General features: G+C 41.7%; 1 protein-coding gene across 4 annotated transcripts in view; it reads right to left on the bottom strand.

Moving 5' to 3' along the window:
• The window catches only part of LOC135539930 (E3 ubiquitin-protein ligase RAD18-like), a 76587-nt gene that overhangs the window by 10738 nt on the left and 49256 nt on the right, over positions 1-16593 (bottom strand). For 3 of the 4 annotated variants that reach the window (XM_064966197.1, XM_064966199.1, XM_064966200.1), the window contains one exon: positions 6994-7029. The exons of the other annotated variant lie outside the window; for it this stretch is intronic. In XM_064966197.1, coding sequence (XP_064822269.1) covers positions 6994-7029 — 36 coding nt within the window. The remainder of the gene's footprint in view (positions 1-6993; positions 7030-16593) is intronic. 4 annotated transcript variants of the gene reach the window in all.

Below are 16593 nucleotides of genomic sequence, written 5' to 3'. Positions count from 1 at the left end.
CTCTGTATGCCTATATAGATATTCCATTAAAGATCAGCCATTTCCAGATACAATAGTCAGTTACCACATTAACAATGTCTACACTGTATTTCTGATCAATTTGATGTTATTTTAATGGACAAAAATGTGCTTTTCTTTCAAAAACAAGGACATTTCTAAGTGACCCCAAACTTTTGTATATTAATGTATATTTACCCCCAAAATATAATGGGGGATTGGAAATGATGCAGACAATTATGTTGATGCAATATTAAAGATTATCCCTAAGAGAGAGAGATAAAAAAGAAGCGCTGTGATGTGTGTGGACCAAAGAAGGACAGGAAGACACAGAACACATTCATCACGTGCAAGAAATACATTTGGAACACACACAGTAAAACTCTGTCCCTCATGTGGGGTGTAGACCTGCCTTAATTTGTGTTCAATGAAATTTATAATTTCCATAATATTCTGTATGTAAAATTTGTCCTTCCAATTTGTTCAGTTCAAAGCAATAAACATCAATAGTGATGAAAACCTTGTTTCTTTTATATTTGTTCAAGATAAACATGATTTATTCCATCCATCTCTTGATTATAATATATTTCTGTTCACCCACCAAAAATTGCGCTTTTATTGATAAATGTGATCCAGCAGAGGTAAATGGCAACTATTAGCCATGTATGCTGTTTATATTGCTTGTAATTAATATAGGTCAACATCTAAGAATTAAGTATTTTTAGGTAAGTTATGGCTGTATTGTTTTAAAAACCCAATAATGTTGTTGATCCATCAGACCCGTGAACATTGGATGAATAACAAAAACATAAACATCACACAAGGGTTAAAGCCTCAAAGGATAAGATGATCCAACTTTCAAAACAAGTCCTTTTTGGCTAGCCACAGTAGTCAACTAGCTAGCTAGGTAGCCGTTTAGCTTTCTAGCACATTCCCAAAAGTGGTTTGAAATGTGGCTTGAAAGCCCCGATTCCATGTGCTTTTTGGCTGTTTATATTGCAAGAAAAAGAACTGATTAGGGTGGATTTGAGTCGCATTAAACTTCCAACGTGAACAATACTTTAGAGCGCATTTGTTTTTTCCTCCCAAAATGTGTAAAATGACTTGTTGTTGAACTTACTTTCACTGCACTTTGAAATGTTGGTGGGAGCTCATTAGCATATTTGGGGGCAAGGTCTAATATATGTTGTATTTGTGCCAACTGTTAGTGGAAGTGTTGTACCAGTTTAAGTGGTTTTATCGCTATGTTGATTATTAAAGTTGAGCACCCAGTTCTACAATATTTGTAATAGCATGTGACAATCAAGAGTTACACTTTAAAAAGAGGTTACTGTGCATTTTCCAGTAAGTTAATGGCAGTTGGTCACTGGGAAGTTTGCTGCAAGTAGTTATTGTAAAATTCACAGTAACTTACTGTGGCTCATCTCTGTCACGCTCACTGACCTGATGGTGTGTCAGGAAGGTCAGTTTGATGCCAACCAAGAGGTTGAGGCACGGTAAAGCCCAAGTGTGCTCACCACAAAGGATTGTTAGGAGTTGTCAACTAATGTTATGAGCTTTCTTGTAATTAGAAAACCTTCTGGCAGCTAGTTGCAAGTAAGTTACTGTGCATTTTACAACAGCTTACTGACATCTGGTTGACAATAAGTTACCATGCATTTTACAATAACTTACTAACATCTGTGCGAGTTAAGCTGCCAGTAAGTTAATGGCAGTTAGTTGTCAGTTACTGGCTATTAAGTTACTGTGAATTTTACAATAACTTAGTGACAGCTGGTTGCCAATTAGGTAACCTAAAATTCACAGCAACTTCTAAATAACTATCTTCCATGAAGTTCCTGTGAAATGCACAGTGACTTTTTAAGTGAATCTGTGAGGGTATTTTTCACCAGGTGTCAGAAAAACCTTTCAGTAAGTCGTGTTGTTTGGGTAAAGATTTCATTAAGACCTATTTGACAGACTCGGCTATTTCCATCTCTATCTGGATGTTCAGCAGTGAACACATTTACCTTCGGTACATACTGTAGGTATCTAATCAAGACCAGGTCTAGGCCTGCCTAACTTATGCCAGTCAGAGGAGAAGAAAGGAAGGCTGTTGTCTGTCTGGAAGCCCCTCTGCAACCATTACTTTGGCCACCAACCAAACTTGTTCTTGGAATTCCTTAGGACACACCGGGGGCCTATTTTAGGGCTTGTCCATGTACATAAATCAGGTCTTTCAGGAACGTAATCAGTGGACATGGAAAAGTAAATAAATAAAGGTCATGTTCACAATATTATAGTCCACAACAGTGCCCAATGGTGGGGGGTGAATACTAAACTGGACATGAGGTGGGGGTGGAGGGATATAAACCTGGGTGCAAGGTGGGGGTGGAAGGATATGACTACTGGATGGACAGAGAAGAGAGGGAAAACAACATTTGGTTCATGGATCAGCATTTGTGGGGGTAGAGAGGGATGAGGGATGGGTATAGGGAGGTAACTTAGAGCAGTATACTATTGGTTTGTTAAGAGCCACCCCCCCACATATACAGTACTTCTCAAAATGCCTTGACTTACTGTATAATCTATACCATCTGGGCCAGACATTTCTGACAAAACCAAAGGTTACAGATAAGACTTTTACATGCTTTCAGAGGGAAAATCTCCCTGTCTTGCAATCATTACTTTACAATTAAGAACTAAATCATGGCTTCCTGCTCATGAGTTCACCAGTCATTCCCAGCTCCAGCTCTCAGGGGGAGTTGTGAATGTCTGTATATAGAGCAGAGATGTGAGGCTGTGTATTCAGCCCAGCAGAGGAGGAATGACATCAGGAGCGTACGGTGGCAGCCATAGACATCACTGAAAGGTCATCGAGGCAGAGATGAAGAGTGTGACCTTGATTATCCCCAAACACAATGACAGAGACACAACAAGAGAGGAGTCCAATTTATTGCCCTACCATGTTTGATATTCCAGTTGGCTCCCATCAAGGTGACTGAATGCGAACGACCCTTTGTTCTCCTACATTAAAGAAGCAAGGGGAAGCACACAAACAGTAAAGCTTCAAATGATGACATCCTAACTAGCGTGCACAATGCACACACCAAGTAAAGCACAGGCTTTACATGCCAGCAGCATACCACCCTGCATCCCACTGCTGGCTTGCCTCTGAAGCTAAGCAGGTTTGGTCCTGGTCATGTCAGTCCCTGGATGGGAGACCAGATGCTTCTGGAAGTGGTGTTGGGAGGGCAGTAGAGGGCACTCGTCACTCTGGTCTAAGGCGATCTGAGGGCAGTGAAGGGGACATTGCCCTGCATAGGGTGCCGTCTTTCGGATGGGTGCGAGATGGGTGTCCTGACTCTCTGTGGTCATTAAAAAACGCTTGGCACTTATCATAAGACTATTAACCCTGGTGTAATGGCTAAATGGCCACGCAATAGGCATATATCACTTATCAAGCTGATCTATGGTTAGAATTCTGCCACAAAAATCTTTGCTGTGCATCACCCAGGTGGGTGCTACACATTGGATGAGGTAAGTTTCCCATGGGGTGCATGTTTTGGTTTTTGACCTAACACTACACAGCTGATTCAGCTGGGGACAAGGACAGAGTTTAGAACACCCTGCCCTTCTATGTAAAGCGCTTTAAGTACCTCAGCTAGCAGAAAAGTGCTATGTAAATGCAATCAATTATTAACATACTATAATTGGTTCTCCATATGAGAGTTGTTCCCTTCAGAGTCAACTCTCAGACTTGTACTTGCCATCCTCGACTTGTACTTGCCATCCTCGAGCGTTGACAAACAGCAGCACCATGAACACCTGGCAATGAGAGGGCTGTCCAAAAATTACTAGAGGGCTTCTGCACACTGATTGTACAACAAGCATTCACGTGACATGGACCAGGTTCCATAGCTGTTTTGAGGACAAGGGAATGCCCAGCGCTATATATCTGCGACTCAACGTAAATGTCTAATTTTCCCAAGTCCATTCATGGGAAATCATTACATTAGCCCAGGCACCAACTGGAAAAAGTCATTCAATAGACGCTCCATTGTCCACTCTTGAGGATATTCATTTAAAAGTAGTGTCACATTTAGGAGACAAGCAGGTCTGTGCAGAAAGTAAAATGTCAGGAAGACACACTTCAGTACTCCTGATCGTGGAAAGAATGGTCATCATGAAGTTTAAAGGGAGATGTGACCGCAGCTCATGGACACTCCACTATGTAACGTCTGCAAAATAAATAGCCAATTGGTTTTGTGGCAACAAACATGCATTATGAATGGGAGGATCCTTGGCAGGCATCGTCACGGCAGAGCTCCTGTCAAATCTCATGTGATGTGACAAAGTGTCAGGATTTCCGTTATGAAAACATGGCGGCGGACATCTGACCAGCAGCACTTAAATTTATCGGATCCAAATACATTGGGTGAGTAACCTGATTAGGGCGTCCACACACGGTGCTCAGAATGACAGAAATCCTATTTAGATTATGGTCATTCATTTTAAGAGAACATGCAAGTCGATGTTAGAAGAACTGTCCACATTTACTCAGCCAACAAGATGATTAAGGAACAGCATAATCACTAGCCTATACATAGACGCTGTGTGAGTTTCACTTTACAGTATATGACTGGAGACAGCAGAATCTATTTGAATACGAAAAATTACAGGGTAGCCTACCCTGCTGACAAACAAATCAATAAAAAAACATCATTGTCCATACACACTGTAATTGGCCTACGAGAAGGGGAGACACACATAGAATATGACGTCCATTTAAACTGGAGGTGGCAATGACCAAACAATAATAAAGAGTGAATATGCAGTGCACACTGATGCTCTCGGTTGGTGCCAATAAGATTGTTCGCTCAATTAAGTTGAGCATTTTTAAAATGTATTTCTGCATAGACAGGAGTAGGCTAATTAGGCAATATAATTTTGCCAATTTAATTAAATCTACTATCCCCCATAGTAGAAAAGTTGGTCAGTTTATTGAGAAAGAAATAGCCCAAAAAGACTCTGGGACAGTGTGGGGAGATATATCCTAAATTCATACAACCAGTAGACCTACATAAAAAATAATTTAAAGCAATGAATCTGATGCAACAGATCAGAAAGTTTAGCTTAAAATGTTGATAAGATATTATTTATTAACGTTATTATCGCTGCAATGTGCACAAGGCAGTAGGCTACATGCCAATGTACATTTGGCCAACAAACAACGAACAGGAAGTTGAAAACCAACAGAACATGAGAAAAATAGGGTACTGGTTTCAATGGCATTTGGAAGTCTTTGTAAAAACAATTGCCTCTACGGATGTGGTCCAATTTTGCTTAGGCTACTTTGAAGCAAGGAAAACATGCCTCAGTAAAATGTTCAATTAGGCAGTTAAATGTATACTGCCTCCAACTCGTTGCAAAGTGGTGAAGCCTGCCTTCCGATGCATTACAATGGGGAATGGGAAGCACGCCTCAATTACCAGTTGAGAAATAAAGATAATTTTTTTAATCGTGGCCCAAAATGATTTTTAATAAACTAATTAGCATTTAGAATTGTATGCAATGATTGGGTTTATTAAAGTGCTGTCTGACAGATTTTCTGCTCAAAGGCTCTGTATCTGTACGATGTGCGAATGTGATAAATAAGATACATAACGAATATAAACACCAGCCATGACATGGGAACCAGCTGTGCAACAGGACTGATCATTACTGAGGTGGAGGGTGAGCCGGAGCTGCACCTTGCCTGACTACACTTCAAACAGTCATAGGCTGTAGGGGGCCTCATGACTTGAGACTGGAGGGACCAAAACCTTGGGAGTAGGTTTATGATACAGTGCTGTGAAAAAGTATTTGCTCCTTTTTGAATATTTTTTAAACTGAATGTTATCAGATCTTCAACCAAAACCCATTATTACATAAGGAATCTGAGTTTACAAATAACAATTATTTTTGAAAAAGCAATTGCCCCATTACACTCAATAACTGGTTGTGCCATCTTTAGCTGCAATAACTGCAAACAAATGCTTCCTGTAGTTATTGATCAGTCTCTCACATCGCTGTGGAGGACCTTTGGCCCACTCTTGCATGAGGAACTTCTTTAACTAAGCAACATTTGTGGGTTTTCAAGCATGAACTATGCGTTTCAAGTCCTGTCACAACATCTCAATTAGGATTAGGTCTTGACTTTGACGAGGCAATTCCAAAACTTCTAATTAGTTGCTTTCTAATCAATTTCATGTAGACACACGCAAACATTGTGTGTTTTGGATCAATGTCTTGCTGCATGACCCAGCTGTGCTTCAGTTTCAGCTCACAGACAGATATCCTGACATTCTCCTGTAGAATTATCTGATACAGAGCATAATTCACAGTTCCTTCTATTAAGGCAAGTCGTCCAGGTCCTAAGGCAGCAAAGCATCCCCAAACCATCACACTACCACCACCATGCTTGACCCTTGGTATAAGGTTCTTACTGTGGAATGCATTGTTTGTTGTTCTCCAGGCATAATGGAACCCATGTTGTCCAAAAAGTTGACTCAAGTTCGCCAAAAAGCACATGGAAGCACCTGGATGATCATCAAGACTCTTGTAACAATGTTCTATGGACAGGAGTCAAAATAATAACTTTTTGGACGATATGGGTCCCATTATGCCTTGTGAAAACCAAACCTGACATTAGCCGATTGTTAGTTGAAAAAGCATTAATCCGTGTCAAGTCAAGCAAGGCAGCTGTCCTAGCAGTTGCATCAGCAATTTCAGATCCAATCTGCCCATCAGTGAGGCCTACAATTACCCGCTATTGGCAATTTCCTCGCATCAGCTAACTCCAAATGACAAAAACCCAACTAGCAGAATTGAGCAGAAGACTGCCCGTCTCCAACAGATGTCCTGATGTGGCAACATGGCAGGAGCTGACATGATGATGAGGCGGCATGTTTCCAAACATCAGTGTTGTGTGTGAAGGTTTTGTTATTAAATTTGTCTGAGAGCAGAATAACTTACTCAAAGCATCTGTCAGCGAAGACGTCGGAGATGGAACTGAGAAAACAGAGAGGAGAAACTTGCTATTAATAGTGTTCAGAGCGTCAACCAGTCATCACAACGGAGCAGCACTTAAGTGGAACAGAGAAGAAAGAGATAGAGAGTTAAGCCTGGCTGCAGAATTGGCACCAGTCATTGAAACCAACACCATCAGGCTATAAATAGGGCCATAACACTCCTGTCTGTCAATGATGTCCATCCTGTAGACAGGCTATCAACTCTCTTAGCTCAGCATGTATCACACATCTCATCAGCAGCCCTCCCTCACCTCATAACTTATGTTGACAGAGCATATCTCTCACATCCAACTCTCCTACTTCGAAAGTACATTTGCATGCTGCTGCCACCCAGCTAAATGGTGGGAAGAACATGTGCAACAAACAGGATGCTGGTTTCTGACAGATTATATATAGTAATGCAATACATCACACTGAGAGAAGAGTTTTCGAAAATCAACACCTGAAATAACTTATTTGGACGGAGACTTTTTTGTTTCACCTTGATTTAACCAGGTAGGCTAGTTGAGAACAAGTTGTCATTTACAACTGCGACATGGCCATGATAAAGCAAAGCAGTGTGTCACAAACAACAACACAGTTACACATGGAATAAACAAACATAGTCAATAACACAATAGAGAAGTCTATATACAGTGTGTGCAAATGAGGTAAGATAAGGGAGGTAAGGCAATAAATAGGCCATAGTGGCAAAATAATTACAATTTAGCAATTAAACACTGGTGTGATAGATGTGCAGAAGATGAATGTGCAAGTAGAGATAATGGGGTGCAAAGGATACTTTTTTTTTTTAAACAGTATGGGGATGAGGTAGTTGGGTGGGCTGATTTACAGATGGGCTATGTACAGGCGCAGTGATCTGTGAGCTGCTCTGACAGCTGGTGCTTATTAAAGTTAAAGAGGGAGATATGAGTCGCCAGCTTCAGTGATTTTTGCAATTCGTTCCAGTCATTGGCAGCAGAGAACTGGAAGGAAAGGTGGCCAAAGGGGGAATTGGCTTTGGGGGTGCCCAGTGAAATATACTTATCGATACATACAGATATCCATGTCCATATCAATGTGTATATGCCTGAATTGAAATCAATTCATATACTGTAGGTTCAGCCAAAAGAGGGCCCCGGACAGCACGTTCCTGTTCCTGGTCTGCGGGGTCCTAGAGTATGAGGGCGAACCAGCATTCAGCACTGGGTCTGCAGTTCCCTATTGCAGCTGGCTGGTCTGTGCGATAAGGACTTAGTACTGGATTGGGCTGAAGAGGTGCTGGGGCAGAGGCTGAGCTCTGTGACTCAGTGGGCAGGGCTGGGGGATCAAGGCTCGAGGTTGGGTCAGCCTGTAAGATGATTGCTGAAATTTGTCTCTCTAATGAAAAGCCTACGGGAGCAATGAGCAGCAGCTCTGTGGAGAAAATGGTGGAAATTCGCAAGCTGAAGGCTGCATCCTAACGAGGCATAGCCAGCGACTCAGGAGTCCTGCCACAGGGAAAACCTCTGTAACAAGTCGCAAAATCAGTTGTGCTTCTGAAGGCCTTGGTGACTTTGGGGGATGATATGGGATTCAGAAAAAAGCATGGGGCACACAACACACAAACAAAAGAAAAGGTCAACCCAAAAAAATGCATTTCAGGAGAGTTAGCACTTTGCAGCTTTTCTAAGAACCACTCTCAGCTCTGCTTATGGGCGTGGGGGGGGGGGGGTCAATGACAAAAACAACACAATTGTGATTGTCAAAGTGGTATCAAAGATCAGGAAAAGGAAAGCACTTCACAGAGTAATTTTCTTCCTGGGTGGTTTCTTTGCCTTTTGGACAGAGGGGAAGAGAGAGAAAGAGGGGAGACAGACACAGAGATAAAGACAGAGAGAGCGAGAGAGAGAATACTGTCCCCCTGTGATTACTATCCATCGGAGTCGTTTGGACTATGGCCTAGCCCAGGGACAGAAAACACTAATACGGGACACATTTGACAAAAATGAATCTATAGAAATAAACTCAGCAAAAAAGAAATGTCCTCTCACTGTCAACTGAGTTTATTTTCAGCAAACTTAACATGTGTAAATATTTGTATGAACATAACAAGATTCAACAACTGAGACATAAACTGAACAAATTCCACAGACATGTGACTAACAGATGGAATAATGTATGTGGGCCACACGACACACAAACAAAAGAAAAGGTAAACACAAGAAATGCATATTTCAGGAGAGTTAGCACCTTGCAGTCTTTGTAAGACCCACTCTCAGCTCTGCTTATGAGCGTGGGGGGGGGGTCAATGACAAAAAAACACAATTGTGATTGTCAAAGTGGTATCAAAGATTAGGAAAAGGAAAGCACTTCACTGAATAATTTTCTCCCTGGGTGGTTTCTCTGCCTTTTGGACAGAGAGGAAGAGAGAGAAAGGGAGGAGACAGACACAGAGAAAGAGAGAGAACACTGTCCAGGTGATACTAACCAGCTGAGTCGTTTGGACTATGGCCCAGCCCAGGGATAGAAAACACTAATACGGGACCAATATGACAAAAATGAATCTATATAAATATATATATACAGTACCAGTCCAAATGTTTTACACACCTACTCAATCAATGGCTTTTCTTTATTTTTAACAGTTGCTGCATTGTAGAATAATAGTAAAGACATCAACACTATGAAACCACACATATAGAATCATGTAGTAACCAAAAAAGTGTTAAACAAATACAAATATATTTTAGGTTCTTCAAAGTAGCCACCCTTTGCCTTGATGACAGCTTTGCACACTCTTGGCATTCTCTCATTCTCTAAACCAGGTTCATCTGGAATGCTTTTCCAACAGTCTTGAATAAGTTCCCACATATGCTGAACACTTGCTGGATGCTATTCCATCACCCTGCGATCCAACTCATTCCAAACCACCTCAATTGGGTTGAAGTCGTGATTGTGGAGGCCAGGTCATCTGATGCAGCACCCTATCACTCTCCTTCTTGGTCAAATAGCCCTTACACAGCCTGGAGGTGTGCTATCCATTGTTCTGTTGGAAAACAAATGATAGTTCCACTAAGCACAAACCAGATGGGATGGTGTATCGCTGCAGAATGCTGTTGTAGCCATGCTGCTGCCTTGAATTCTAAATAAATCACAGACGGTGTCACCAGCGAAGCACCTCCACACCATCATACCTCCTCCTCCATGCTTCATGGTGGGAACCACACATGCAGAGATCATCCGCTCACCTACTCTGCGTCTCACAAGGACACAGCGGTTGGAACCAAAAATCGCAAATTTGGAATCATCAGACCAAAGTACAGATTTCCAATGGTCTCATTTCCATTGCTTGTGTTTCTTGGACCAAGCTAGTCTCTTCTTATTATTGGTATCCTTTAGATGTGTTTTTTTTCTCTTCAGCAATTCGACCATGAAGGCCTCATTCACGCAGTCTCCTCTGAACAGTTGATGTTGAGATGTGTCTGTTACTCTGTGAAGCATTTATTTGGGCTGCAATGTGAGGTGCAGTTAATTGCTGAATTCTGAGGCTGGTAACTCTAATGAACTGATCCTCTGCAGCAGATGTAACTACTTAGCAGATGTCCTGCTTTCCTTTGGCGGTCCTCATGGGAGCCAGTTTCATCATAGCGCTTGATGGTTTTTGCGACTGCACTTCAAGAAACATTCAACATACACACACACAAACACAGCGGGTACATACATACAAGGGGGTACATACAGTGAGGGAAAAAAGTATTTGATCCCCTGCTGATTTTGTAAGTTTGCCCACTGACAAAGAAATGATCAGTCTATAATTTTAATGGTAGGTTTATTTGAACAGTGAGAGACAGAATAACAACAAAAAATCCAGAAAAACGCATGTCAAAAATGTTATAAATTGATTTGCATTTTAACGAGGGAAATAAGTATTTGACCCCCTCTCAATCAAAAAGATTTATGGCTCCCAGGTGTATTTTATACAGGTAACGAGCTGAGATTAGGAGCACACTCTTAAAGGGAGTGCTCCTAATCTCAGTTTGTTACCTGTATAAAAGACAGCTGTCCACAGAAGCAATCAATCAATCAGATTCCAAACTCTCCACCATGCCCAAGACCAAAGAGCTCTCCAAGGATGTCAGGGACAAGATTGTAGACCTACACAAGGCTGGAATGGGCTACAAGACCATCGTCAAGCAGCTTGGTGAGAAGGTGACAACAGTTGGTGCGATTTTATTCGCAAATGGAAGAAACAAAATAACTGTCAATCTCCCTTGGCCTGGGGCTCCATGCAAGATCTCACCTCGTGGAATTGCAATGATCATGAGAACGGCGAGGAATCAGCCCAGAACTATAGGGGAGGATCTTGTCAATTATCTCAAGGCAGCTGGGACCATAGTCCCCAAGAAAACAATTGGCAACACACTACCCCGTGAAGGACTGAAATCCTGCAGCGCCCGCAAGGTCCCCCTGCTCAAGAAAACACATATACATGCCCTTCTGAAGTTTGCCAATGAACATCTGAATGATTCAGAGGACAACTGGGTGAAAGTGTTGTGGTCAGATGAGACCAAAATTGAGCTCTTTGGCATCAACTCAACTCGTTGTGTTTGGAGGAGGAGGAATGCTGCCTATGACCCCAAGAACACCATCCTCAACGTCAAACATGGAGGTGGAAAAATTCAGCTTTGGGGGTGTTTATCTGCTAAGGGGACAGGACTTCACCGCATCAAAGTGACAATGGACGGGGTCATGTACTTGGGTGAGTACCTCCTTACCTTAGCCAGGACATTGAAAATGGGTCGTGGATGGGTATTCCAGCATGACAATGACCCGAAACACAAGGCCAAGGCAACGAAGGAGTGGCTCAAGAAGATGCACATTAACCTCTAGCGTCGAGCAATCCCGTATCCGGGAGCGTAATCATAGCCTCAAGCTCATTAGCATAACGCAACGTTAACTATTCATGAAAATCGCAAATGAAATGAAAGAAATATATTCACTCACAAGCTTAGCCTTTTGTTAACAACACTGTCATCTCAGATTTTCAAAATATGCTTTTCAACCATCGCTACACAAGCATTTGTGTAAGAGGTATTGATAGCTAGCATAGCATTAGCCTAGCATTCAGCAGGCAACATTTTCACAAAAACAAGAAAAGCATTCAAATAAAATCATTTACCTTTGAAGAACTTCGGATGTTTTCAATGAGGAGACTCTCAGTTAGATAGCAAATGTTCAGTTTTTCCCAAAAGATTATTTGTGTAGGAGAAATCGCTCCGTTTTGTTCATCACGTTTGGCTAAGAAAAACCCCAGAAAATTCAGTCATTACAACGCCAAACTTTTTTCCAAATTAACTCCATAATATCGACAGAAACATGGCAAACGCTGTTTAGAATCAATCCTCAAGGATTTCACATATCTATTGGATGATAAATCATTCGTGGCAGTTGTTTCTCCTCTAAAGAAAATGGAAACATGCACACAGCTGGAGATTACGCAATAAGGGGGCACCTGGTAAATGTAGTCTCTTATGGTCAATCTTCCAATGATATGCCTACAAATACTACACAATGCTGCAGACACCTTGGGGAAACGACAGAAAGTGTAGGCTCATTCCTGGCGCATTCACAGCCATATAAGGAGACATTGGAACACAGCGCCTTCAGAATCTGGGCCATTTCCTGTTTGAAATTTCATCTTGGTTTCGCCTGTAGCATAAGTTCTGTGGCACTCACAGATAATATCTTGGCAGTTTTGGAAACATCAGAGTGTTTTCTTTCCAAAGCTGTCAATTATATGCATAGTTGAGCATCTTTTCGTGACAAAATATCTTGTTTAAAACGGTAACGTTTTTTTATCCAAAAATTAAAAGAGCTCCCCCTATATCGAAGAAGTTAAGGTCCTGGAGTGGCCTAGCCAGTCTCCAGACTTTAATCCTATAGACAATTTGTGGAGGGAGCTGAAGGTTCAAGTTGCCAAACGTCAGCCTCGAAACCTTAATGACTTGGAGAAGATCTGCAAAGAGGAGTGGGACAAAATCCCTCCTGAGATGTGTGGAAACCTGGTGGCCAAAAGAAACATCTGACCTCTGTGATTGCCAACAAGGGTTTTGCAAACAAGTACTAAGTCATGTTTTGCAGAGGGGTCAAATACGTATTTCCCTCATTAAAATGCAAATCAATTGATAACAATTTTTGACATGCGTTTTTCTGGATTTTTGTTGTTGTTATTCTGTCTCTCACTGCTCAAATAAATCTACCATTAAAATTATAGATGGATCCTTTCTTTGTCAGTGGGAAAACATACAATATTAGCCAGGGATCAAATACTTTTTCCCCCTCACTGTACATACATACAGTCATTGCCAAAAGTTTTGAGAATGACACAAATATAAATTTTTACAAAGTCTGCTACCTCAGTTTGTATGATGGCAATATGCATATACTCCAGAATATTATGAAGAGTGATCAGAAGAATTGCAAAGTCCCTCTTTGCCATGCAAATGAACTGAATCACCCAAAAACATTTTCACTGCATTTCAGCCCTGCCACAAAAGGACCAGCTGACATCATGTCAGTGATTCTCTCATTAACACAGGTGTGAGTGTTGACGAGGACAAGGAATGGCAGCAGGCAGGTGTGAGTGCATCTGCACGCACAGTGAGGCGAAGACTTTTGGAGGATGGCCTGGAATCAAAAAGGGCAGCAAAGAAGCCAATTTTCTCCAGGAAAAACATCAGGGACAGACTGAAATTCAGCAAAAGGTACAGGGATTGGACTGCTGAGGATGGGGTAAAGTCATTTTCTAGGATGAATCCCCTTTCCGATTGTTTGGGGAATCCGGAAAAAAGCTTGTCCGGAGAAGACAAGGTGAGCGCTACCATCAGTCCTGTGTCATGCCAATAGTAAAGCATCCTGAGACCATTCATGTGTGGTGTTGCCTCTCAGCCAAGGGAGTGGGCTCACTCACAATTCTGCCTAAGAACACAGCCATGAATAAAGAATGGTACCAACATATCCTCCGAGAGAAACTTCTCCCAACCATCCAGGAACAGTTTGGTGACAAACAATGCCTTTGCCAGCATGATGGAGCACCTTGCCATAAGGCAAAAGTGATAACTAAGTGGCTCGGGGAACAAATGGCCAGGAAACTCCCCAGACCTTAATCCCATCGAGAACTTGTGGTCAATTCTCAAGAGGTGGGTGGACAAACAAATACCCAGAAATTCTGACAAATTCCAAGAATTGATTATGCAAGAATGGGCTGTCATCAGTCAGGATGTGGCCCAGAAGTTAATTGACAGCATGCCAGGGCGTATTGCAGAGGTCTTGAAAAAGAAAGGTCAACACTGCAAATATTGACTCTTTGCATCAACTTCATGTAATTGTCAATAAAAGCCTTTGGACACATTAAATGCTTGTAATTATAGATCAGTATTCCATAGTAACATCTGACTAAAATATCTAAAGACACTGAAGCAGCAAACTTTGAGAATGACACAAATATTAATTTCTACAAATACACACACACACACACACACACACACACACACACACACACACACACACACACACACACACACACACACACACACACACACACACACACACACACACACACACACACACACACACACACACACACACACACACACTTGTAGTCGGAAGTTTACATAATTAAATTGGAGTCATGAAAACTCATTTTTCAACCACTCCACAAATATCTTGTTAACAAACTATAGTTTTGGCAAGTCAGTTAGAACATATACTTTGTGCATGACACAAGCAATTTTTCCAACAATTGTTTACAGACAGATTATTTCACTTATTTCACCACAATTCCAGTGGGTCAGATGTTTACATACACTAAATTGACTGTACATTTAAACAGCTTCTGCTAGGTTAATTGACATACTTTGAGTGAATTGGAGGTGTACATGTGGATGTATTTCAAGGCCTACCTTCAAAATCAGTGCCTTTTTGCTTGACATCATGGGAAAATCAAAATAAATCAGCCAAGACCTCATAAAGACAAATGTAGACCTCCACAAGTCTGGTTCATCCTTGGGAGATATTTCTAAACACCTGAAGGTACCACGTTCATCTGTACAAACAATAGTACACCAGTATAAACACCATGGGACCACACAGCGTCATACTGCTCAGGAAGGAGACGCGTTCTGTCTCCTAGAGATGAATGCACGTTGGTGTGAAAAGTGCAAATTAATCCCAGAACAACAGCAAAGGACCTTGTGAAGAAGCTGGAGGAAACAGGTACAAAAGTATCTATATACACAGTAAAACGAGTCCTGTATCGACATAACCTGAAAGGCCGCTCAGCAAGAAGAAGCCACTGCTCTTCTAAATTATGTGGATATATTGAAGAAACATCTCAAGACATCAGTCAGGAAGTTAAAGCTTGGTCGCAAATGGGTCTTCCAAATGGACAATGACCCCAAGCATACTTCCAATGGTGTGGCAAAATGGCTTCAAAGTTAAGATATTGGAGTGGCCATCACAAAGCCCTGACATCAATCCTATAGAAAAGTTGTCGGCAGAACTGAAAAAGCATGTGCGAGCAAGGAGGCTTACAAACCTGACTCAGTTACACCAGCTCTGTCAGGGGGAATGGGCCAAAACTCACCCAACTTATTGTGGGAAGCTTGTGGAAGGCTACCTGAAACGTTTGACCCAAGTTAAACCATTTAAAGGCAATGCTACCAAATACTAATTGAGTGTATGTAGACATCTGACCCACTGGGAATGTGAGGAAAGAAATAAAAGCTGAAATAAATCACTCTACTATTATTCTGACATTTCACATATTTTATTATGATTAAATGTCAGGAATTGTGAAGAACTGAGTTTAAATGTATTTGGCTAAGGTGTATGTAAACTTCCAACTTCAACTGTATATACACCTATTTTGGAGGGGGGGGGGGGGGCTTTATTTAACTAGCCAAGTCGGTTAAGAACAAATTCTTATTTTCAATGACGGCCTAGGAACAGTGGGTTAACTGCCATGGGGATTCGATCCTGCGGTTACTAGTTCAATGCTTTAGCCACTAGGCTACCTGCTGCCCCACTTGTTCTGAAAGGCCCCAGAGTCTGCAACACCTCAAAGCAAGGGGCACCACCAAGCAAGCGGCACCATGAAGACCAAAGAGCTCTTAAAACAGGTCAGGGTCAAAGTTTTGGAGAAGTACAGATCAGGGTTGGGTTATGAAAAAATATCCAAAACATCCCACGGAGCACCATTAAATCCATTATTAAAAAATGCAAAGAATATGGCACCACAACAAACCTGCCTAGAGAGGGCCACCCACCAAAACTCACGGACCAGGCAAGGAGGGCATTAATCAGAGAGGCAACAAAGAGACCAAAGATAACCCTGAAGGAGCTGCAAAGCTCCACAGCGGAGATTGGAATATCTGTCCATTGTACCACTTTAAGCCGTACACTCAACGGAGCTGGGCTTTACAGAAGAGTGGGCAGAAAAAAGCCATTGCTTAAAGAAAAAAAAGAAAACACGTTTGGTGTTTGCCAAAAGGCATGTGGGAGACTCCCCAAACATATGGAAGAA

Source organism: Oncorhynchus masou, chromosome 5, assembly GCF_036934945.1.
Source record: "Oncorhynchus masou masou isolate Uvic2021 chromosome 5, UVic_Omas_1.1, whole genome shotgun sequence".
NCBI lineage: Eukaryota > Metazoa > Chordata > Actinopteri > Salmoniformes > Salmonidae > Oncorhynchus > Oncorhynchus masou.
Note: the sequence above shows the minus strand (reverse complement) of the source record. Positions and strands in the feature narration are given on the sequence as shown.